The sequence below is a fragment of the Schistosoma mansoni genome, chromosome W (genome assembly GCF_000237925.1).
Source record: "Schistosoma mansoni strain Puerto Rico chromosome W, complete genome".
Taxonomy (NCBI): domain Eukaryota; kingdom Metazoa; phylum Platyhelminthes; class Trematoda; order Strigeidida; family Schistosomatidae; genus Schistosoma; species Schistosoma mansoni.
Genome location: NC_031502.1, coordinates 52,093,178 through 52,119,812, shown reverse-complemented (window position 1 = coordinate 52,119,812; position 26,635 = coordinate 52,093,178). Strand labels below are relative to the sequence as shown.

Here is a 26,635-nt window from a genome sequence, read left to right as displayed (position 1 = left end):
AAGGGATTTTTGGAATAGTAAAAACTGAGATAAAAGGAATCTGTTACCATAAAAATATTAAAACAATAACCGTCGTGGTATATAATCAAATAGTAAGCCAGTTATCGTATCTTTAAACATGGCATTTGATATTCACTGCTCAACCCTGTAGGCATTTAACATTTTCTTCAAAAGCTTTCGAGCAATCATTAAACATTAATCGAAAAAGTGGTGTAAAATATCTTCATGTTTTTATTAACTGATCTGTGAGCAATAATCAATTTCATGCTTGAATAGTCCTCGATGCTGATCGAATTCCAACTATCGAGTTGCGATGTCGACACCAATCAAAGTGACCGAACACATAGGCTATGTTTTGATCTTAGTTTGTTGAAATCCAAACGGGAAATTTGTCTTCTGAAGACTGAAATATGCCTTACTGACGAGTGCCAACCAATACGAACTGTACTATTAGAACCCTGTCCAATGCTTCTAAGGATAGAGTTGGCTGCGAGAGATGAGGGTGCTGGGTTTAACCCTAAATGGATTATAGATCTACATAACTGCAAAGTCCATTACTAGGCCGAAATAGATGTCAATTGCTACCCAATTTACAAATGCACCCCGAATGAAATCATTCTTTGATGAATACTACCTATAGATTAAAGAGGTCTTTACAAAACTACTTCAGCTAAATTATCTATAAAATTATTTCTTTATGTCAATGCCAATATTATTCAAACCGTAACTGTTTATTTTTTTACGTAACCACATAATCAACTGACAATTGGTTCTATTGACTGATGATAAGTTATTGATCAATGAATGAGGAAACAATCTACTTCGACTCATCAATTATTGAGTGACATTTTTCACACGAAAAACGACGATGGTTAGTATCCTACAATAATAATAATAATAACTATTATTATTATTATTAATATTACCATATTTGGCTAGTACAAATTGGTATTATTTCAGCTGATTATCATGAATTTCTATATACATTTTAGCAGCACATGATTTGGGAAACATAGATTGTATACTAAGATCAAACTGTAAATAAATTCCGACTTTAAAAATAACAATAAATACTACTCATAAATACTACAACTCATACAAATAATTCACTTAATATTGTTTGTTTGAATCTTCCCATTGATTGTTTAGGACTGCAACCGGGAAGATTCAAACAAACAATACTAAGTGTTAGGATATTCACAAGAATATCCCAAAAATTATCTCGAATGTTAAATGGTATGTTTTCAGACTCTTCACATAATTCGCATGTTATTTCCTATTGGCCATTATTTACAGTGTCCTAACTATGACTTTCATGTGTCGTTTCCCTATTGGTCAATTTTGAGTCGTCCTAATTATAACCTTCACGTGTCCTTCCTTTCCATTGGTTACTGTTAATAGTCATCGTAACTGTATAAATATGCCTTGTCTGTAAACCATTTTTGTTCTGCTGCTGACCCCATAAACAATTCTCATTTAACAGCTGTGTTCTGATTTATTGGAGTTGGGGAACAGTATTGGGGTCGAACTAGGATATCTGAATTTGGTCAATCGGTAGAATTTCGCGTAGTCCTATCGCAATACGCTATATTTCGCATTATAACACTAAGTGAATTTAAAGTTCACCCCATTGCACAAGCAAGTGGCTATCAAGACTCAGTAGCTGAGTAGATAACGTGATGGCGTTTGAAGCGAAAGGTACTGGGTCTGAGTCCCAGAGTAAACATCAACTCTGAGATGCAGGTACGCCCAGCTGACGAGTCCCGAATAGGACGAAAGGCGCGTCCTGAATTCCACTGCTAGCCACTATTCATTTTTGCTTACATACAAATAATTGTTTTATTAATTCATTCAGTAACAAACTTTAAGACTTCCAGTTAATTCACATATCAACTCGGTGATAAAATATTTTAAGAAGAATATATATTCAATAAATCAATTAATCCCCTGGTTATAAATGTATGGAGATAGATACATATATTTTCTGTGTAAGTGTTAATTATTCGATCAATAAATGACCTTATTCTATGATTCGTCATAAAATATAAAAAAATGTTTATCTAACTTGTTTATTGACTATTCTACACTGAACTAACCTGATCGTAAAAATAAATGAACACAGACTACTACTACTACTACTACTACCAATACTAATACTACTGCTACTACCACTACTACTACTAATAATAATAATAATAATGATAATAAAAATATATGAATACAGTTAAAAGAAAACAAAACAAAACTATAAGCATTCAATCTTGGAAGTTTCACATATGTTTTAGTTCTCATCACATATGTTACACAGTGGAAACATCTCCAACATTCAAATAACCATCCAATTCTTCAATTGTTGTAATAAAACTTTTTAGTTAATCAACTTACATTTATTTATTTACATATTTATTTACTGATTATTATGATTACTTAACAAAAACTAAATAACCTCGAAAAGTAAAGAAGAACAAGAAAAGATCCATACTAAAAAGAGTAACGATTAGAGCAGGAAAGATAAGAAGATATTGAATAAGTATATGTTTCTAAGAAAAAGAAAATTTATTTCAAAAAAGGAATGAACTAAACACTTTGTCCTAGTATTCAAATGTTTTTAGGTTGTTTGTTATTCACACATGTCAATTACACACACACACACAGAGAAAGAGGTCGATTCCGATAAGAAGTTTTTAATGGTCCGCTTTACCAAATCTCCCTTCCTGCTTTTATGGTTTTATTTTAAAAATATAATCTTTAGCAAGACAAAAAATATGAGACTAAACATATTGTTTATTTAGAATGTATATTCTTGACTTATTCTTTGTCCATTTCTTCTCGATATTATTTAATTAGTTTATTCATCTGGATACAAAAGTTGTTTCCTTGAACTTTTGAAGTTATGAAAATATACTCCTTTCAACCCTGATCACCAAATCTGCAAACCTATATCATCTAGCAAATTATTCTAAATCAGAGAACATTGTGCTAACATTAAATACCAGTTTCAAACTCCTCAGAGACAATCAATCATAGTCACATACATAACCAATAATGACAAGACTATTTGGGATATTACAAAGTCTGTTTATGTCATATAAATACTAGAAATTTCGTTGTGAGATAGTCGTTAGAAAACCCTGTACCTAAGCTCATGCTAGTTGATACTTGCCACGAAGGTTCAACCACAATTTTTACCGGATTCATCATCCTTTAGGAACTCAAACACGAATCACTTAACTTCACAGTCCGAAACGTTAACACTAAGCTATCCGGTCAGAGACTGGTTTCCTGAGCGACTGAGAAGACTGCTTTGAATAATCACGTAGTATTACCCAATTTCATAGTTAAAATTCCATCACTACCAAAGGACTAGATAAATATGATTACTCAATGAACAATCAGTTGCTAATAACATAAATTATTAATTGAATGCAGCCTTGATCATAATATATTTGATATTTTTCAAAGTTGAAATCATGAGTCGATTGAAGCTAGACCACCATGAAAAACCTGGAAGCACTGGACGACCGTTTCGTCCTACTGTGGGACTCCTCATCAGTGCGCATCCACGATCCCGCACGCAAGCGAGATTCGAACCCAGGACCTACCAGTCTCGAGCCCGAGCCCTTAAGCTCTAGACCACTGAGCCGGCATCCGATTATGTTAATGTCTAACTTCAACCGATCCACGAAGTTTGAGCAACCGTTCCCCAATTGTCTTCAGTGAGTTAATATCTCACAACAGACGTGGTTTGAACTCCACTGGTCACTGCTTATCACTAGAACTCCAGGACATGTATCTTGAAGTCAGTCACTAGTGACCGATTCATAGTTTCAACTTTGGAAAATACTGAAATCTCCACAAAACCCCTTCTGAATATATTTGATAGTTTAACAAAAATATAACATTAACTGTAATCTATGAACCTCAGTTTGATTAATTTATATCTATATTGATAACTATTTCATGAATTCGGATTATTTTTATTGATTGACAATTATTGGCCAGTATACATTTATTACAATGTAAATGTAATAAACAATAAACATATCAGTCATCAGATAGGATTCTCAGTCAAACTATTAAGTAAATATTGGTTATAAAAATTGATAACACAACTTCAATATATATACAACTGGAAAGGATTGCTCAGGACAGCGTTGGACAGAGAGTGCTGGTGGGCGGCCTATGCTCCTCCACGAGGGGTAACAGGCGTAAGTAAGTAAGTAAGTTGAGTATATAAATCCCAGTAAATGGAACAAATTTTCGAACTATTTACCTACTTAATTGACAATACAGTTTATAGCCGTTTATCATTCCACTCTAGTTTCAAAATAATGATGAGAATAATAATAATAAACACTCGTTTTATTTAGTCACAAATATATTTGGTTACAGTAAAGATTGGTTATCTCAAAATACACAAAACTACAGTAAATAAACGCATGAAGTTGGCAAACATATTTATTCAGATAAACAAATCTAAAACAGGGAAATTTATGTTATCAAATACACATTGAGCAAAATATTGGGACAGAAGTTTAAGTGATCATCTGCTTCCTTAGTATTTATACAAATATTTTTGCTAATTAACCACTAATGAATCATTAACACAGCTATCAGTATCTAGGTGTTGTTCTTGGTATAGCCTCATAATAAAATATACAATGTACGATTTATGAATTGTATCCTTTCTTTATTTCTGGAATGTTCTAATTCCAATTATAATATTGACTGGAAAGTATTTCAGTTATTTAGTAACTTGAAAAATTCTACAGATTTTACGCCAGATTATTTATTTGACCATTTACCTACGATTTTTTTCTTCCTGTCTTAAATACAATGTTTTCTCTATTTTTTGTATCTCTCTAACGTTGTTCCTCTCAAAATTCTTGCTTACTATTTTTCCAATTATTTACGTTGTAGGGCCAGTGAAATGCCACTAAGCCGTAATCAAATCAGCCGGTAGTTGGAGTCAGTTAATGTTGAACAGTTCATCGATCCTCATCAAGGTTGAAGACAACCAACATGCATCAGTTAATCGTACGCCATGGATTGGCCCATATGGTGGTTGTTAGACTTAAGCTTGTACCCACTCTAAATAATATATTTCTGTAATAATGTCCTTTATATTATACGGTCTTCAAAGCAGCCATAGTACCTTATTACGACAAAGAGGTAGTCCACGTTAGGTGCCGACCGCAAAGTGTGACTTGGAAGCTATCTGGTTCTTCACACCATTCCCGTCTAACTCGAGTAGACTCCCAATCATTCGACATAGATCATCTACGCTAGTGATCTACATTATTATACCATAAATTTCCCTCTTTTAAATTTTTTTATTTCATTATATATGTTTGCCAACTACATACAGTTATACCACTTCATAGAATGATTACAATTAATCATGAATTCAATTAGTGAGAATTTCAAGAATCACCATTAAGACAGTCCCGTAGAGAAACGTGATGCAATTATTCAAGAACATCGAACAAGCGAAAAGAGATGTGACTAATTGCAAACATTTACGAATGAATATGAATGATATTTAATTGATTTTTTAAACTTTCTTATACATATTACTTAAATTTTTACTAGTTAATGGATTGTGAACAGTGGAATTTATGGTATCAGAAGGGGCTTTTTGTGAAGATTTTAGTATTTTCATAGTTGAAAGCGTGAGTCAATTGAAGCTAGACCATCAGGGAAAACCTGGAAGCACTGGACAGCCGTTTCGTCCTATTGTGAGACTCTTCAGCAGTGCTTATCCACGACCCAGGACCTACCAGTCTCGCGCCAGATCACTTAACCGATTAACGGTTGCTCAACTTCGTGGATTGGTTGAAGTTAGACATTAACACCATCGGATGCCGGCTCAGTGGTCTATCGGTTAAGTGATCTGGCGCGAGACTGATAGATCCTGGGTTCAAATCTCGCGAGGCGAAATCGTAAGTGCGCACTGCTGAGGAGTCCTATAATAGGACGGAACGACCGTCCAGTGCTTCCACGTTTTCCCTGGTGGTCTAGCTTCAATTGACTCATGCTTTCAACTATAAGAATTTATGGCAGTTTTGTACATTTTGTTCTGAGCATTCATTAATGTAATCAAGAATGTGGTACTTAATAAAACGAGTACTATTATTATTATTGTTTTTTTTTCTTATTCACCATGTACTGTTATTTCCTTTAGATGAATTTTACACTGCTTAACAAACGGTTACTCAATAGAGTTGGATTCATTTAGACATTTTTTTGTAAAGATTCAAATCCCCTAATAAAATAAATTAAACTCAAAGTAAAACATTATTTTATAACATAATGATAATACAAAAAGATTAGATGAATTAATAATTAAGTAGTATACATTATTATTCACACCAAAAAAAATAATAACCCCCATCGTTCTACATTAACACACGTATCCATATAAACACATAAAAACAGGAGCGCGCACACACACACATACTCACGCATGAAAATAGTATTTGTATTTATTGTATCGAATTACAAATGATTTGTGTTTTGACCGCCTAATCTATATATATATATACGTATATATGTTCCAATTTTGTTTTCCATGTAGATTCATATTTTATTTTATTACAATTAACTGATATTATCGAGTTTATGTTTTGTATCTATGGTATACCCAAAAAAAACTTCCTTTTTATATTTCTCAATTAAATTCAAACACTGTTCTCTATCCATATGTATATGTGTCTATGAAATTACCTTTTTTTTCTGTTCAGACACTATTTTAATTCTGCTTTTATCTTCTCTGTGTACGTGTTAAATAAGTAGTATATATTTATGTATATATATATACTACTTATTTAAACATTCCAAAGGTACACACACTATACACATTTATCAATGTAACTTATATACATTATTTTGTTTTTAATTTATTCCCCCAAAAATTCTTCCGAAATAATCCTATCATCTTAACTCAATTGACAATGTTATTCTATCAGATATATACATATATTTACCTTGCTCAAGTGTGTTTCGCGTCTGATTCGTTGAATTATACATGCAATTAAATGTGAACACAATGTTACCCTTTTTTTCGATTGTTGGTATACTACTACTACTACTACTACTACAACTACTACTACTACTACTACTAATAATAATAATAATAATAATAATAATGAAATAATTAAATATAAAAATTATTATCATTATAAATTAATTTTGATCTTAATGGAAGATAATGTATTTATCACAAAATAATATATCTATCCAACAAGAAAAAGAAGTAAATAAATGGAAACTAGTTTTCAGCGTAAGATGAGGGTTAGAAAGATTGATTCTCTGACTACAACTTCTTTCGTTAGTAATTATATTTCAAACCTAGAATGAATTATATTTAGGTTTTAAGTAAAAATCCGGTTCGATTTATTACTTAACTCATGTTCATCTAGTCAATTAACGGTGACGAGCTTTGATGAGCATAAAATCTAGGTCAAGCAGAGTTTCCTGACAATTCTCTCTAAATAAATAACATCTAAATATTATTGAGATCATGAATCGATCAATCTTAGGTTACCATTAAAAACCTGGAAGCACTGGATGACCATTTAATCCTAGTGTGGTACTTCTTAGCAGTGTGGAATCAGGAGGAGCTATGGTCAGTGACGTCCAGCCATGTCAGGTGAGAGGCAGTTCCCCACAGAAAACAATGTAAGATGGTCACACAGGTTGTGGATTGATTGGGGTTAAACAATAGCACCATTGATGCTGGCTCAATGGTCTAGAAGTTTAACGTTCACGTGAATACGAAAGTTCTGGGTTGGATCACCTCGTGAGGGATCGTGGATGTGTAATGCTGAGGAGTTTCATGTTAGAACGTCCAATACATCCAGGTTTTTAATGGTAGTCGAACATTGATCGGTTCATGATATCAATAATATCTCAACAATCTACACAACCCTACAACGATATTTGAATATTACTTGTTATTTATTGGGTCCACTGTTGATTCTGTATTTTGATACTTGAAAACATTGTAACCAACTTGACGTATTACTCGGATGATATATTCACAACTAGGTTGAGCTCTCATTTTAGGTTTGGATTTTAGTAATTTGAAAATATGCTTTTGAATTAAACCTCATAGATTAAACATCTTTAGTTAATCGGTCAATGATTTCGTTATCAACACATCACTTATCACTGACACTTGACCAGGTTTCTCTTATGATATGAAATGACGGAATTAAAAATCAATATTTAAGGTAGGTTAAAATTTAATAATCCATTTAGATCGTATGAGTGATAGTTATCGAATGATTACTGTCGAAATATACATATTGCCGATCCTCGTATGTAATTGTCGACTTAACTCGCGTTGGCGTTCAACGGAACTAAATAAGTCAAATACGAAAATGAATTTCGAATACGTTTATTTCATATAATTGTTGACCCAGACAAACGAGAGTAGAAACGAAGCGAAATGACACGCAGTGGAGGTGTATGAGTCAACTCAACCGTTAATGGATATTTATGGTCGGATAGAAATAAGTTACGAACATGTGGTGAATAAGATAAAAAGTGCACACATTCACACATAAAAACAATCAAGGTTGATAAGCAAAAAATTAACAAGGTCAATATGTGACCAAAGAAAGATGAATAAATTGGCCTTTCTGTAAGCTAGAATAAACTGTGTGGGATTAACATAACAATCAACACTACAAAGTAAAAAAAATATGTCTACTCCAGATTTTAATTCATCCCACTAATTTGGTCGAAATAATCACATTGAGAATGCTTTTTGTCTGATATTAAAGCAATCAGTAGTATTTATTTGTTCACCATTTCATTGTAATTTTAATTTACTTAAATTTGAATATAATAAGTAATATTTTTGCCAAAATATTAGTTCTTCTCAGTCAAAAACCAGTTATTTTGTTTTCACATCACGCGACTCAGTGAAATATACGGTTTAAGGGTTGGCGATTATACTGAATGTTACTTTGCGAGTTATCAGCACAGATCCGTTCTCATTACTGTTATTAATACTATTACAATTAAATTAATTCGACTGATCACAACAGTACATACTTTTAATCAGTACCTAAGTTTAGTGTTATGAAAAGATCATTAAAGGAAATTATGCACAAATCAGAACGGGGGTTTTGCGGAGATTGTAGTAATTGAATAGTTGGATTAATCAGTCTACATTAATACCGTCGGATGCCGGCTCAGTGGTTCGCCGCGAGACTGAAGGTCCCGGGCTTCAGTCCCAAGTACGGGATCATGGATGCTCTCTACTCAAGAGTCCCATAATAGTATGTAACAGCCGTCCAGTGCTTCTAGGTTTCCCATGGTGATCTAGCTTAAATCGACTCATGAATTCAACCATTATATATATATATATATATATATATATATATATATACAATTTGGTTTTATTGGTATATCTTCCCATATTATGGACAAGAAATTCCGGTATATGTATGATATACAGACGACCTTGGGTTAACCAATCAGAATTACGATGACGCCTCGCGTGTTTTGCATAAAATATAAGTTGCAGTGATAGATAACTTTTATGTTATTACAAACGAAGTAATTATCGGCAATATTTGTTCCTTTAAAGGCTTCAAGTCTATACGAATATCTATTATACAACCATAAAGTGAGTTTAGCAGGATTCTTTGGCTAAATAATAAAGCATACTTGCTCCAAAGAGAGGATATGTTGTGAAGTACTTGGTACAATTCTGTACGTAGTCAAGAATGCCTCTTGAGGCTAGATAGCATTCTCCCATTCTAATCCCTACTTTCAACTCTAATCGCATGTTTCATAAGTTTGTAAACAGAAGAGTGACAAAGAATTGTATTATACCTGATGTTAGTTCGTGATGAATATCTTAACCCTAATTTATAAAACCATTTTAGAACTCCAGCTTAACTCTTAATACCAAGCCTAACCCTTTTTCACTATTTCTGGATTTAGTAGCAAAAACTCGATGGGATAATTATCATAACTAACAACACTACTCCGACTCATAATATGCAAAACTTAACCTTTTTCTTTTACTGCAAAGCATAATTCAACATTTTAAGGTTGATTATTAAGGTCAAAACTATTATTCCACCAGTATATTACTTTTTACTGTTAATACTTTTGTAACTAAACACCGTTTTCTGATTGGCTGATAGGTTCCTGAAGATCGTCATTATTATTATACTTCTACTGAAGTTCCTTATTCTAAAATATTATTTCTTCTTATAACTAACAGAGTTTATTTGTTATAAGCCAGTATACTGATAACTGGCATCATATATAAATAACATTGTAAATAAAATGAAGTAAATATATATATCACTCTGGCAATTAACTAATGATCAACAGCCTTATGATGAATTTTTTGTGTATCTGTGTTTCTATGAGCAAATACACTTCCGTGTGTGTGTGTGTCTGTTTGCGTGTATACATATATGTGAATAGGTACGTGAATCCAAGCAAAATTATCAATATTATTTGTAAATTATAATAAGTAACTGTATTGTACACACACAAAAAAAAGAAAAGACAGAAATTATTAATAAAATCAAGGGGAAAAAAAGAAAGTACTAGAACAATTTATTAAGAGAGAGGGGGGAGGGAGAAGGTAAAAAAGAAAATATACTGTCACCTTCTTTTAAAATCACATCTAAGGACATACTATATATCTATATATATATATATACATATGTATGTAAGAAAGGAATAGAAAGAAACAGAAGACGGGAGATTGAAGATAAAGAAGTGAAAAGACAAAATACAAATTTTAATAGTGTTAATTTACCAGAATTTTAAACTAACCTTTAGGCAATTGAACAATTTAGACAGAATCAAACTTCAATGAAAAGAAATTGTTATTTCCCTTTTTTACTTTTTTTCTTTTTTTTTGTTGTTGTTGAACAAAAAGCAACAAAATTTCAGTTGAGATAAATTTAAACAAAATTTACAATTAGAAATAACTGAAATTTTAAAGTGAAATGTTCATTGCTTTTTTTTCAAGACATTTTAAAAGAGGAAAAATAAAGAAGTACTAGGAAATGTAGTAATTATTGGGGGGGGAAGGGAGATGGGGAAAGGAAGGGGAAAATGCTGAATATCTAATCATTTCTATTCAATTTATAAGAATAGTTTATGAAAATGAATGAATTCAAGTATTTTATGTATACATATATCAAAGTGAATAGATTAATTTTTAAGCCATTGTAATTAAAAAGATTATGATTATACGCAATATAGTTAGAGTATTATTGAAAAGCATAGAGTATTATACAATTAATTTGTCATCACATTGGGATTGTTCAACAATACATATCTACGAGATTAAATAGGAATAATATATTTGTAAAATCTCAGCGAATGAATTTGAAGTAAATCCAACGTTTCGCCTGGCAATCTGGTTCAAGCTTTTTCAAGGAATTATAATCAAACATCGAAAATTATCGAATATAAATAGGTATATGGTTCTTCGTTTCATTGTACACTGAGTAGGTCATCCAATCAGCGTTAAAAATGTTTAAAGTAGGTACATGTATTAGTGTGTAAGAGACTTGTGATGTGAAATGATATGTGTTAAGATAACATATTGTATATGTACGTAAGTGATGATTGGATAACCTACTCAGTGTACAATGAAACGAAGAACCATATACCTATTTATATTCGATAATTTTCGATGTTTGATTATAATTCCTTGAAAAAGCTTGAACCAGATTGCCAGGCGAAACGTTGGATTTACTTCAAATTCATTCGCTGAGATTTTACAAATATATTATTCCTATTCAATGTCTTACATCAATTCGGCGCCCAAATACTGTGAAACTATTCGCTCTAATTTAGACGAAAGTTCTTATAAATACATATCTAAGCTCCTAGTACGGCTAGAGTTTAGGATTTCAATTGAAATATACATATGTATATATAGTTTTCTTTCAATATTTCCATCCCTTTGAAATTGATTCATTCTTAATTGTTCTAGTCAAATGTAATACAAACCATTACCGATCTCCTTTATGTTGTAGCATACAAATATATAATGGTGATGATAAGTATAGTGATTATAACTAACTATAAATTGTGAAACTAACTTCAAAAGTACTCATTAGTTCCATTGAATTCTTTAATGATGCTTTCATTTGTATCATTATTGTGAGTAAATTCCATAAACCAGGGGTTTGGGAAAACGACCCCACGCAGTGATGCAGAGGACTGCAACTGGTCAGACTCTAATTGGTATATTTGCATACTGTGCGTATTGCCTCGATATAGCCTTAATTCACGAGCATTATAAGCAAAAATGGATAGTGGCTATCAGTGGAATCCAAGACGCCTTTTTCGTCCTATTTGGGACTCGTCAGCTGGATGTACCTGCATCTCAGAGTTGATGTTCACTCTGGGACTTGTGAAATAAGGCTTTATCGAGGCAATGTGCACAGTATGCACATATGCCAATTTGAGACTGACCAGTTGCAGTCCTAAACATCAATGGGAAGATTCAAACAAGTAATACTAAGTGAATTTCAACTTCACCCCATTGCACAAGCAAGTGGCTATCAGGACTCAGTAGCTGAGTAGATAACGCGATGACCTTTTGAAGCGAAAGGTACTGAGTTCGAGTCCCAGAGTGAATATCAACTCTGAGATTCAGGTACATCCAGCTGACCAGTCTCAAATAGGACGAAATGCGCATCTTGGATTCCACTGCTAGCCATTATCCACCTTTGCTTACAATCATTGTGAATAGTTTTGAGAAAATTCTAAAATTATTCCTCATGAGTATATTAAGAAATTATTGTCATCTAAACAATTCATATTAAACTTTCTTTTATCTATAAAATATACTTAAAATAAAAATTTAAGCCAATAAATCTCAACTTGGATGAAGGTGAATTACTAACTGAAAACTTTGAAGATTCTGAATTCGAACCATGATAAGATCATAAGTATAGTATGTTGATCAGTTAAATATTACAATGAAACAAAAGTCTAGTGTATAAATAATAAAAATTCAAGATATTCCTTCGTTATAAAATGATAATTGATTAAATCACAATAAATATAAATGATAAACTGACCAATATAACCAATTCACTGAGATAATGTTTACTGTTTTAGACGAATAGTTTTTGACATCAATGCTAGATGAAAAGAATCAGTTTGGTTTGTGAGATTGTAAATTGATATCTTCTAACTTCAACTATGAATAATCTTGATCAACTTAGTATATTTTCTCAGGCTAGATCCCGAAATTCTAATTTGATTTACTGTGACTCGAGATATTCAAAGCCAAATACGAAATTAGAATGAAACTTATTCGCTGCTAGAGTTCTAACCCGGACGACCAAATCCATAGTTGTTAGACCAGCTAAAAGAAAATGTGCATGAATACGAATTTGAGTGAATATGTTAGTTACAAATTATTGACTGAGTACATTAAAACCAATATGAAAATAGATAGAAATAAATAACAGACATGTAAACCAACAAACACATAAAATATACATAGCTGATTAAACGTTTGAGTTACAATGAAGTAATTAATGGAAATACATCTATTTTACACACATTTTGTCAGTCCATACAAAGTTGCATGTGTATATAATTATAAGGGGTCGTTTTAACACCAAGATTTGATAGTGTGAAAATTCAGCTAAATTTGTTCGAAAACACGACAACCTATGTCTGTGAATACTAGGGAGTGAGAGGTTTAAGTGTTGGCAGGTTATTTCTAGTCAATGACTTATTCTTTTAGCTAAGGTATTCACACGTATGTTACTATTAGCCTGACATCACATAGGTTTATATAAGATGCAGATACTACTATTCGGTTTTCAGCGGCAAATCTTCCTATACAGTCTTCATTTTTTTGACTTAAAAGCTGGTTGATAAAATTTCAGTAGCGTAATAGCTAGTGAATCGAACCACAAATCACAAGAATTGTTCTCTCAGCTGTTATTTTGATTGCAAAACGATATATATATATATATATATATATATATATATATATATCACTTTTCGTTTGCCACAACTCCGAATAGACTGGGAAACTTCAACGTGCAAGCCAATATTTCGAAACAATGACTTAAATGTTTATAATGCAAAGGACTAGAAAATGTTTTCTAACTGAATCTATCCTAATCTTACAAACTTATAGGCACAAATAAAACTGAGTTTGTGTAAAATCTTCATAACTCGAATAATTAAAGTCCAAGTTCACTTACTGTTAACACTACGTGACAATCATTTAAATACTAGAATAAATTATCAGCTCCTTCAAGATAGATAGATATACCTTGTTAACAAATACCAATTAAAATGAAACATGGGACAAACAGGTTTTCCTCCCGATAGCCTCCAACCACACTTAATTTGTCTGCTCAATTACATTTCGTTATGTTTCCTTAGCAACAATAATTCCTTCATTATAATTCAAATAGCAACTTCGGAAAATCAAATAATTAGCTAATTTATCTTATTGTATATATCTTTTATCCTCTTGTATATCCTATGTATGCCCCCTCACTCACACAGTCAATATCAAGCTCTTTTTTTCTAATTTTATACGTATTTCAATGTTGAATCAATATTTGATATTACGATAACCATTGCTTATTAGTATTTGCCGTCGAAGAACTTAAAGTAGTTCCCTTCAACATAGTTTGTTACGATATTTTTATCAAGTTACCCTATCAAAAACACCGAAATTACTATTTAAATCAGTCACGCAAACAATAAATGAACCAATAAGCTACTCAGTTTTCCAGAATTAAAATCATTAGCCTTTTAATTTTACATATATCTCTACAACAATTAGATTTGATAATTTCAAGTATATTTGAACACTGAACAGATCGTTTACAATGAAGACAAACAATAATATGTGTATATACGTAATAAACTAATAAAAAAAGATGTAAGCAAAAATGCATAGTGGCTTACAATACTTGTAAAATTAAGGCTATATCGAGGCAATACGCACAGTATGCATATATGCCAATAAGAGACTGATCAATTGCAGTCCTAAACATCAATGGGAAGATTCAAACAAACAATACCAAATAAATTTAATGAAAATAGAGATTGAATTTCTGGTATTAATTCATTTACAAAACTGACAGTATAGTTAGTTACATTAAATTATTTTGATTTTTTTTGGAGCGTAAATAATCAAAATGGTTGTTCTAGATTTAGGACAGGACAATGACCTTTCATTTGACTTTTAAACCAATTAAAATCAAGGTCATAACTTAAATAATATAGTTTAATTATGTATATTATGACTTATTTAGTTTATGAAATGATTTTAATTGACTACATAGATTATGTTCTATGCTCAGATCATTCGATTGAACACATATTTCTTATATTTACAATTGATTAATCACTGGGTGATGATCAATGTCATGTGTTTCAGGTCCTTCTAAGTGCAGATCGAATCCTATCGACCAAGTTGCAATGTGGCTACCAGTCTAAGTGACTCAACATTGCCAAGTAACACGAAACCTAGTTCCAGGATTTTCTGTTAATTACCTCCAACCACCATCTTATCTCAATATATTTCTTATAATTGTGACATTATATTTACTCACCATACTGTTTTTTATCCTACAATTTTTCTCTACTTTTCTTATTCTTTAAACCTGTCTTTTCATCTTCAATTTTTCTTATATAAGAAAGATAAAGAATGATAAAAAGTATTTCAACAATTATTATTGAAAAATCATATTTTGCTTAAACGGTGACATTTTCAAAATGATCCAAAGTAGCTGTATTTGTGCAGGGTTACAATACTATACTAATTAAAAAAAAATTCATTGACATAAGCAACTAATCACTTTATTATTTATCCAAAAATGGAGTCAATAATTAAGGTAGTGAAATTAAGTTAAATATATATAAGAAACTTAGAACAATTGTCATTATTACTACCATTATTACTATCAGTAGTAGTAGTAGTAGTAGTAGTGGTAGTAGTAGTAGTAGTAGTAGTAGTAGTAATAGTATTGTTAATAGTAGTATGACGAGTAAGAGTAGTAACGTTAATACTCAAAAACATTTTGTGATTACTAACTAAATATAGCATGAAATGTAGATGTATACTTTCAAAATAAATGCAAAATCATTGAAACAAGTATCTGGTATTATTATTAATTCTATATATTTAAGCTATTTTAAATAGTAGGTTATGTTTAATACTGGCTAACTTTGAGAGTTTCTTCTGAAGTTCTACTGAGTAAAGACAATCAGTGAAGATCAATTATGTCGAGAGTGACACAATGAATAATTTCCATGAATAATGATCACGAACTAATTGAAGTCAAAAAACCAAACCACTACATATCAAATTATTAATCTGAAATCGTAGAGTGAATGGTGATGCCTGACAGTCCTGTTTGCATTCAATTCCTGATAAGATTAATAAATCTACATTTCTAAGAAAGCCTATACTAAGACAAAATAGATATCTCATACTACTTAATTTTAATCAATCCTCTACTATAAAGTTAGTCAATAATGTAAAACTATAAAATATAAATTTTTTGTTTTAATTAAGTTGAAAAATTAAAATAATAATAATAATCTGATGTTGATTTAAGCTTTAACCACTAAATATTATAGAATCAATGTATTAAAATAGGATCTAATGCAGATGTGAAGATGTGAATCGGCAAAGAAAGAGCAGCATATTTACAACTGAAGAACATCTGGAACTCAAAACAATTCACAACCAACACCAAGATCAGAATTTTCAATACAAATGTCAAGATAGTTCTACTGTATGAGGCGGAGACTTGGAGAAGTACGAAAGCCATCATTCAGAAGATACAGGTGTTTATTAGCAGTTGTCTACACAAAATACTTCGGATTCGTTGGCCACACACTATCAGCAACATTCTACCAGATTCCACCTAGCGGAGGAAGAAATAAGGAAGAAGAGTTGGAAATGGATAGGACATACATCGAGGAAATCACCCGAATGCGTCACAATGCAAGCCCTCACATGTAATCCTGAAGGCCAAAGGAGAAGAGGAAGACGAAAGAAATGGAGATAGACATGAGAAGAATGAACAAAAATTGGATAGAACTAGAAAGGAAGGTCCAGGAAAGAGTTGGTTGAAGAATACTGGCGGATGGCCTACGCTCCATTGTGAGTAACAGGCATAAGTAACTAAGTATTAAAATGCATATTGTTAGTTGTATTCTATGGATTAAATTATGTTAAATGTGAATTTTTCTAAATAAATATATTATTAATTAAGTTATATTTAACTTAACAATGAAATGCTTGTTATGATGCCAATCATATCAAATAAATAATTTTCATATTATTGATGTTAAAAGAATGTCTAAATTTTATTTAAGTGTAATGAGGAATTCTATATTGGGTTTGTAAAAGTGATAGTGAAGATTATGTAGCTTGAATAAATGATTTTGATGGTATTTCATCTTTTGAGTTGAGTTGTTTAATTGTGAAACTTTCATTATCATCCTAGAAAACATCATTACCATAATTTTCAGAGTGAAGAAAGCTATGTGAATCTCTCCCGCTGGTGACGAGTACTTTGTTCTGTTGACATTGGAGTTAATTTGTTGTTGTTGACACTTGTGCTATCATGGTCTTCAAACCTATTTTGATTATGTTTCTCTTTAATCTGATTCTTGCCTTTATAGTTGTTCATAACTTTTATAATTGATTGATAAGTTGGATCTACTTCAATATATTTATTGATTGGTGAGTGATCTAAGTTCCAAGATTCAATAAATTCGCCAGTCTTTCCTCTGTTACCTCTATCTAATGTATTCCTACTTTCCCACGCAAACGTATGTCCACAGTTGTCTATATGTATAGATATCAGTGCAGAAATTTAGTCGTATTTGATGCCTATTTATGTTCGTTTAGACTCAAATGAATAGGATGGGTGTTTTACAACGGTTTTTTGCAGTTGGAGTGGTTTGTTTTTTAGATAACATTCAGTGTATCGTTTTCGCCATTTGGTCATCGAGTTTGCATTAAACTGATTAAAGTGGCTTTTCTGACCTATGAAAGATGTCTTACTTAATTGCTTACTTACGCCTGTTACCCTCCATCCACCACTATTCTCCATCAAGATTGTGGAATGTTCTTCCAAAAGCTGATTGAATTGAATATCTCCGGTTCTTTATGAGCTACTTAGAGCTTCCTCGAGTTCACCCGTAGGTCTTCCTCACAATTATTTACTTACTTACTTACTTACGCCTGTTACTCCCAATGGAGCATGGGCCGCCGACCAGCTTTCTCCAACACACTCTGTCCTGGGCCTTCTTTTCTAGTTCTTTCCAGTTCTTGTTCATTCTTCTCATGTCTGTCTCTATTTCTCGGCGTAATGTGTTCTTTGGTCTTCCTCTTCTCCTTCGACCTTCAGGATTCCATGTGAGGGCTTGTCTTGTGACACAATTGGGTGATTTCCTCAAAGTGTGCCCAATCCACTTCCAGCGCTTCTTCCTGATTTCTTCCTCCGCTGGAATCTGGTTTGTTGTCTCCCACAGTAACTTGTTGCTGATAGTGTCTGGCCATCGGATCCGAAGTATCTTGCGTAGACAGCTGTTAATAAACACTTGTATCTTCTGGATGATGGCTTTCGTAGTTCTCCACGTTTCTGCCCCATACAGAAGAACTGTCTTGACATTTGTATTGAAAATTCTAACCTTGGTGTTGGTTGACAATTGTTTTGAGCTCCAGATGTTTTTCAGCTGTAGGTATGCTGCTCTTGCTTTGCCGATCCGCGCCCTCACATCTGCATCTGATCCACCGTGTTCATCAATGATGCTGCCCAGATATGTAAAGATTTCCACATCCTCCAAAGCTTCTCCGTCAAGTGTAATTGGATTGGTGCATATTGTATTGTATCGGAGAGTCTTGCTTTTCCCTTTGTTTATATTGAGACCTACTGCTGCTGAGGCTGCTGCTACACTGGTCGTTTTCTCCTGCATTTGTTGTTGCGTTTGTGATAGAAGAGCCAGATCATCCGCGAAGTCTAAATCGTCAAGCTGCATCCTGCCTGTCCACTGTATCCCGTGCATTCCTCCAGATGTTGACGTCTTCATAATCCAGTCGATCACCAGGAGAAAGAGAAAGGGTGAGAGTAGGCAACCTTGCCTAACACCGGTCTTTACCTCGAACGAGTCGGTGAGTTGTCCTCCGTGGACGATTTGGCAGTTTAGTCCATCATAGGAGTTCCGTATGATATTGACTATCTTCTCAGGCACGCCGTAGTGTCGAAGAAGCCTCCATAGTGTCGTCCTGTCCACGCTATCAAATGCCTTCTCGTAGTCGATGAAGTTGATGTACAGTGATGAGTTCCATTCGATTGATTGTTCCACAATGATACGTAGAGTTGCTATTTGATCTGTGCACGATCTATCCTTACGAAATCCAGCTTGTTGATCTCGAAGTTGAGCGTCCACGGAATCCTTCATCCTGTTTAACAATACTCTGTTGAAGACTTTTCCTGGTATTGAGAGGAGAGTGATGCCCCTGTAGTTGTCGCACTTGCTCAGATCGCCTTTCTTTGGTATCTTGATGAGAAGTCCTTCTTTCCAGTCTGTTGGTACATGTTCTTCGTCCCAAATCTTACTGAAGAGGATGTGGAGTATCTTGGCAGTTGCTGTTACATTTGCTTTCAGTGCCTCTGCCGGGATGTTGTCTGGTCCCGCTGCTTTGCCACTCTTGATTTCTCTAATGGCCATGCTGATCTCTTCAATTGTTGGTGGGCCAATATCGATTGGGAGGTCTGTGGGTGCTGCTTCGATGTTGGGTGGGTTCAGTGGAGCTGGTCGATTCAAGAGTTCCTTGAAGTGTTCTACCCACCTGTTTCGTTGTTCTTCAATGTCGGTGATTACTTTGCCTTCCTTGTTTTTCACTGGTCTTTCTGGTTGACGGTAATTTCCAGCAAGTTTCTTTGTTGTATCATACAGTTGTCTCATATTTCCCTCTCTTGCAGCCTTTTCCGCTGTCATCGCTAAATCTTCCACATATTTACGTTTGTCGGTCCTGATGCTCCTCTTCACTTGCTTGTTTGCCTCTGTGTATTCGGCTTGTGCCTTGGCTTTTTCTGCTCTTGTTCGGCTGATATTGATTGCTACCTTCTTGTTCCTCCTTGCTTCAATTTTATCCAGTGTACCAACAGTGATCCATTCCTTGTGATGGTGCTTCTTTTGGCCCAGAACCTCCTGACATGTTGAAACGATTGCCTCCTTGATACCTTTCCAGTTGCTCTCTATGGTGGTTACCTCTCCATTGAGTAGGTCATGAAAGGCCTCGAACCTGTTGCTGAGGGCTATGTTAAATTCGTTGAGTTTGTCAGCATCTCGAAGAAAGGCCGTGTTACACTTTTGTGATGTTGTCCGCGCCGTTGTCCAGTGCTTCTTGAGTTTTAGTTTCATCTTGGCGACCAGCAAATGGTGATCGGATGCTATATCAGCTCCTCTCCTGGTTCTCACATCCTCCATCGTCCTCCTGAACTTTTTGTTGATGCAGACATGGTCGATTTGATTTTGTGTAGTGTGATCCGGTGAAATCCAAGTGGCTTTGTGTATGTTTTTGTGTGGGAATATGGTGCCACCTATGACCAGTTTATTGAAGGCACATAGGTTTGCAAATCTCTCACCGTTTTCGTTCCTTCCTCCCAGTTCATGTTGTCCCATGACGTCTTCGTATCCAGTGTTGTCCTTTCCAACCTTGGCATTGAAATCTCCCATTAGAATGGTCAGGTCCTTGGTTGGGCACTTCTCGAAGATTGACTGCAGCCTATCGTAGAATTGGTTTTTAGCGTCTTCATCGTAGTCGTTGGTCGGCGCATAGCATTGGATGATGTTCATTGTAATGCCCTCTCTCTTTGTTTTGAAGGAGGCTTTGATGATCCTCGGTCCATGAGATTCCCATCCTATAAGTGCATTTTGTGCTTTTCTAGACAGCATCAGTGCCACTCCTTGTGTATGTGGGGCATTTTCTTCTTCATGACCGGAGTATAACAGAAGTTCCCCTGAAGACAGTCGTTGTTGTCCAACCTGCGTCCAATGTGTTTCACCGATTCCAAGCACTTCCAGGTTGTATTTCCTCATTTCCGCAGAAATTTGGAAGACTCTGCCGGTCTCCCACATTGTCCGGACATTCCATGTACCTATAAAAATTGTCGCTCTGGTTGTAAGAAGGTGCATCGGCCTCATGACTTCCGAAGGAACTCGGCTTTCATCATGAGACGTCATAATTATTCCTTCTACTCCCAGGGCAGAGTTTGAATGGTTTGAATGATTTTTTCTGGTTAGCGTTTTTTTAGCGAGTTGATTTTCTACGGGATGGGGTCGCTAACCCCATGCCCAACCCTCCTCGTTTACCCGGGCTTGGGACCGGCAGTAGCCCCCGGAGGAGCTACAGGCGGAGTTCACAATTATTTACCGTCTACTAAATAATCGGTGTGGTTCAGGTCATTAGGTCGAAGCTTGTTAATGGTACTGACGAACTAATAAAATAATTTAAAAAATAATTTATCCGTAACAATCAAAAATGTATATTGCGTTGTAAAAAAAGAACAATCTACAATAAACCACATTTATACAGAGTTAATTTGCTAAACTGAAAATTAAGCGTAAAAAGACGATCCTTTTTCTTCAGGATTAAAGAAGGAGATGTAGTGAATTCTGAATAATCTACTATAATCCAAATTTATTCAGTTTAGGAGTGTCTATCAGAAAAGTATGGATATTTTGCACATAATATCCTATTTTTATGATTGTTAAATACATTTCATAAGTAGGTAGACCTTTATACCATCATGTTATGAATATAAATGTTTACTGATAGTTATTTGGGTGTATTAGTTACACCTACATCTAAGTTACTATCTTTGATTGATTATCGGAATCAATCAGAATTACAGAGGTCATGTATGTACATGTTTGTACACTACTAAAAAGAATGTAGATGTACGATAGTACACGCCTACACTTATATTAAATAGTTATACATAGTCTATCAGTCAATTTAAAAGTCTATGTTTCCATTAAATAAGTCTTTAGTTTTAGTTATTAAAAATCTAAATTTACACAATGATGAGTATCAAATCATCATGTGTTTTCCCAATGATACTGAAAAAGCAAACAGTTCATATGAATTTCATGTTTAAACATGCATCTGTAATACATTGAAGCCTAAAAGGTATGACTAATGTACCTGTTCTAAATCTGTATTTTGTATAAACTAAAGCTGATGTATGAAACTTAGCGTTATATACATACATTGAAGCAGACTATTTCCTTTTCATACTAGTTCTAATACTAAACAGGCAATCCGATGATAACTAGAAATAACCAATAATACTCACTTATAGTCATAAATGAAATCGACAGAGAAAGCAACTACCTAAGTTTCATTCAAAAGTTGATAACCTAATTTGGCTGAAAATAAATACGGTTTTAGGCACAAATATTAATAGAACTATGACAGTACAATTGTATCAAGTAAATTATGAACTCATTACAACTGCCTAGAATGAAAGAATTATGAACTGTAATAAAACTTCTTAAAGAAAAGTATAAATCAACTTTCAGATGATACATTAATAAAACTGGACATAAAACCGTTAATTAAAAACAACGATACAATGATAGGAAAAATAAATGAAATGTAAACAGGATGACTTATCAACTATAAAAACAATCAAAGTTTTAGGTAAATATCAATATTCGTCACATGTTGGTTTTGTTGACAGATAAAACTATCAGAAGGGGGTTTTGTGGAGATTTTAGTAATTTTATCTAGTTGAGATCATGAGTCAATTGAAGCTAGACCACCATGAAAAACATGCTTGCGCGCGAGACTGATAGGTCCTGGATTCCAATCTCGTTAGGCGGGATCGTGGATGCGCACTGCTGAGGAGTCCCACAACAGGCCGTCCAGTGCTTCCAGGTTTTCCGTGGTGGTTAAGCTTCAACTGACTCATGATCTCAACTATATAAGATAAAACTATGTGAAGTGATTAGAGTAAGTCGGTAGGATACAGTCAATCCAGGTTTTCTACTACTTCCAACCACCTAACATTATAAGTGGTGCCTTGCTGATGAGTATCGAGTAGTACAAAACTAAGATCTAGGGTTTCTTGTCGACTACTTATAATTACTACTTTATATCTCATCATAGTGGACATGGTTATGAGTCACTTAGACTGATGAATACATGAAAACTTGGTTGATCGAATTCAGTCGCCACTAATGAAATAAATAAACATAACGTAGATCATTATTCAATAATAAATCAATCGTAGATAAACTATAAAACACTGTCTAAAACATCAGAAATTATTATTATTTCTCAATGTAGATAGTAGTTATGTGGTGTGAGATATCTATATCCACATAAGTAGTATACAGTGATAGTCAGGAATAGAATGTATTTCAGTAGAAGATCGAGAAGGAAAGAGCAGAAACAGAAAGCAATTGGCGTGAAAGTGCAGGAACAATGAAATCTAAGATTATTCACTGACATTTTCAAAAGGAACAGTCAAGTTTAAGACAATTGATTGATATTTGAAAATGAAGTATTTATTGCATAATTTACAAATTTTACTAAAATGTTCTGTAATTTTAAGTTCAGATACATTCGATTGTCCCCACTGGTGTTCTTGTTCACTACAACTACAGTGTAATATAAAGGGAATATCCTTCAAGAAACATTTCATTTTAAAGATTCTTTTTGAAATATCAATGTGACTTAGCATTCTTTTGATCAGTAGTCGAATGAAGATGAAATCTATTATTTCATTCGTTTAACAATTCATTATTAGCAGCTTTCTCTTTTCCAAATTATCACAATTATTATCGTTAGTGATAATAGGTCCAGTATTTAGTTCTCAAACTTGATTCCATTCTTTTACACCTTAATACAACATCGCAACAATAGTAGTTATTACTGATGTTGTTATTACTACTATTAGTAGTAATATATACTTAACATTGAACAACCAACAACGTGAGTTGGAAATAGTGCGCTGAATAGAAATTATTCGGTGCTAACCATCAAATGGTCCTAAAATTGTTAAATTATAACGAAGTATCAGTTTAAGGGTTATGAAGATTGTTCAGCTTTTGTTGAGATCATGAACCGATCAATGTGAGACCATGACTGAAAACCTGAAAACACTAGACGACCATTCCATCCTAGCGTGGGACTCCTCAGCAGTGCACATCCACAAAAAACCATGATCAGTAGAGTTCAACCATGTTTGTTGTGAAGCAGTTATCTACCGAAGGCAATCGAAGGTAATCACACAATATCATGGATTGGTTGAAGGTAAACATTAAAACCATTGGGTGCCTTCTCAATGGTTTAGAGGTTAAGTGTTCGCGTGGGACCGAAGGTCCTGGGTTAGAGTCTAGTTTGCGGGATAGTGGATGTATACTGCTCATGAGTCCCATATTAGGACGAAACGGTCGTCCAGTGCTTCCAGGCTATCAATGTTGATCAAACATCGATTGGCTCATGATTTCAAAGCAATTCATTGGTTCCTTATTTTAAAATGAATTATCGTTGATGAATTTATGTTCAGTTTATTTTTTAATGAATGATTTCCCGATAAAGATTAGTTTGGTTCGAGATAAAGAAAATTTAAAAGTGCAATACCCATCATTTTCGAACAATGTCCTTTTTATCTAGTGAATGAGGATTGTACATAAGTGCGAAACTTTTACTCAAGATCTCATTTCAATTACCTAGAGCTATCTACATATAACTTTATGACCAATTACTGTAGCACATCTCAATATAACGAATAAAAAAGCAAAGAAAGTGAAAGTCAAAGCTTGAAATCAAATCCTCAGTGGAAATTATGATATCACATGTAGCAATAACTTATCATTGTTGACCCAGGACAGAGTGGGTTGGAGAATGCTGGTCGGCGGCCTATGCTTCATTGGGAGTAACAGGAGTAATCAAGTAAGTAAGTAAACAACTTATCGTACGTAAGGAAAAGTACTCGTGAAACTTTAACATCTGATATTCTACCATGTCACGAACACACATCCTATCTGACATCTACAAAAACAAAAAAGTACAACTAAAATCCCATAATGAATTCCAAGAATGAAATTGAAATCTATAGATCAGGCAATAATCTTTTTTTAGTTTTTTTTCTATTCATCAAATCAAAATCTTTGGAAAAAGAATGCCCTTTTTTCATCTTGTAATGAATATATATATATATATATATATATATATATATATAATTAATGATTCATACTCATTAATCATCCCTCTCATTATTAAAACATTTTATAATATCAGTATATAGTTACAGTTTATTAGTCAGATTAATTAGTTCTTTATGGTAAATTTAAACTTTAACTGAATTATTAATTTTATCAGAACTGGCTTTGTGTGGAGATTTAGTATTTTCATAGTTAAAAGCGTGAGTCAATTGAAGCTAGACCACCAGGGAAGACCTGGAAGCACTGGACGGCCTGTTGTGGGACTCCTCAGCAGTGCGAATCCACGATCTCGCCTCGCGAGGTCATTGAAACTAGACCACTATGGAAAACATGCTCGTGCGCGAGACTGATAGGTCCTAGGTTCGAGTCTCACGAGGTGAGATCGTGGATGCGCACTGCTTAGGAGTTCCATATTGGGACGAAACAGCTGTCCACTGCTTCCAGGTTTTCCCTGGTGGTCTAGCTTCAACTGACTCATACTTTCAACTATGAAAATTATTAATTTGTTATTCATCATCAAATATAAAGACTAAAACAATTCAGTTGTTTTATTTGTTTGATTTTTACCCTTATTTTCTTTCTTTTTTCTTTTTCTTTTTTTCAAATAGACTTACTTACTTACGCCTGTTACCCCTGATGGAGGAACATAGGCCGTACACCAGTATTCTCCATCCAACTCTGCCCTGGAAAATCCTTCCCAGTTCTTTACAGTTGTTATTTATCCTTTTCATATCTGCTTCTATTTCCCGGTGCAATGTGTTCTTTGGCCTTCCTCTTTCCCGCTTCCCTTCAACATTCGAAGTTAGGACTTGCCTCGTGATGCTATTTGATGATCTCCTCAATATATGTCCTATCCACTTCCAACGTCTTTTCCTAACTTCCTCTTTAGCTGGAAGCTGGTTTATCCTCTCCCATAAAACGCTGTTGCTGATAGTATCCGGTCAGTGAATGTTGAGTATTTTGCGTAGACAACTGTTTATAAATACTTGTACCTTCTTGACGATGGATGTAGTAGTTCTCCTTTTCAAATAGAACACATGTAATATTATGTTTAAATATGGTTGAAAACTAAAAAAACTTATTATTTTAGTCCATTTCAATGAATATAAACAATAACTGAATATATTATAATCAACCCTATGAAAAATTCTCTATAATTCTAATATTAAAATTCGTGGATTGGTTGCAGTTAGACATAAACACCATCAGATACCGGCTCAATGGTCTATCAGTTAAGTGCTCTGGCGCAAGACTGGTAGATCCTGGGTTCAAATCTCTCGAGGCGAGGTCGAGGATGCGCACTGTTGAGGAGTGAGTCCCACAATAGGATGAAATGGCCGTTCAGTGCTTCCAGGTTTCCCCTCGTGGTCTAGCTTCAATTGACTCACGC

General features: G+C 33.9%; 1 protein-coding gene across 1 annotated transcript; it reads left to right on the top strand.

Moving 5' to 3' along the window:
• The first annotated feature begins 19,510 nt into the window (after positions 1-19,510).
• On the top strand, positions 19,511-19,976 carry Smp_143870 (hypothetical protein). The gene has a single exon (XM_018790105.1). It carries the CDS (start codon positions 19,568-19,570, stop codon positions 19,922-19,924), a length of 357 nt encoding a protein of 118 aa, XP_018655482.1. The 5' UTR covers positions 19,511-19,567; the 3' UTR covers positions 19,925-19,976.
• Positions 19,977-26,635: the final 6,659 nt, after the last annotated feature.

Coding starts and splice junctions, on each gene's coding strand:
- Smp_143870 (XM_018790105.1), top strand. CDS start 19,568: ATGAGAAGTCCTTCTTTCCAGTCTGTTGGTACATGTTCTTCGTCCCAA.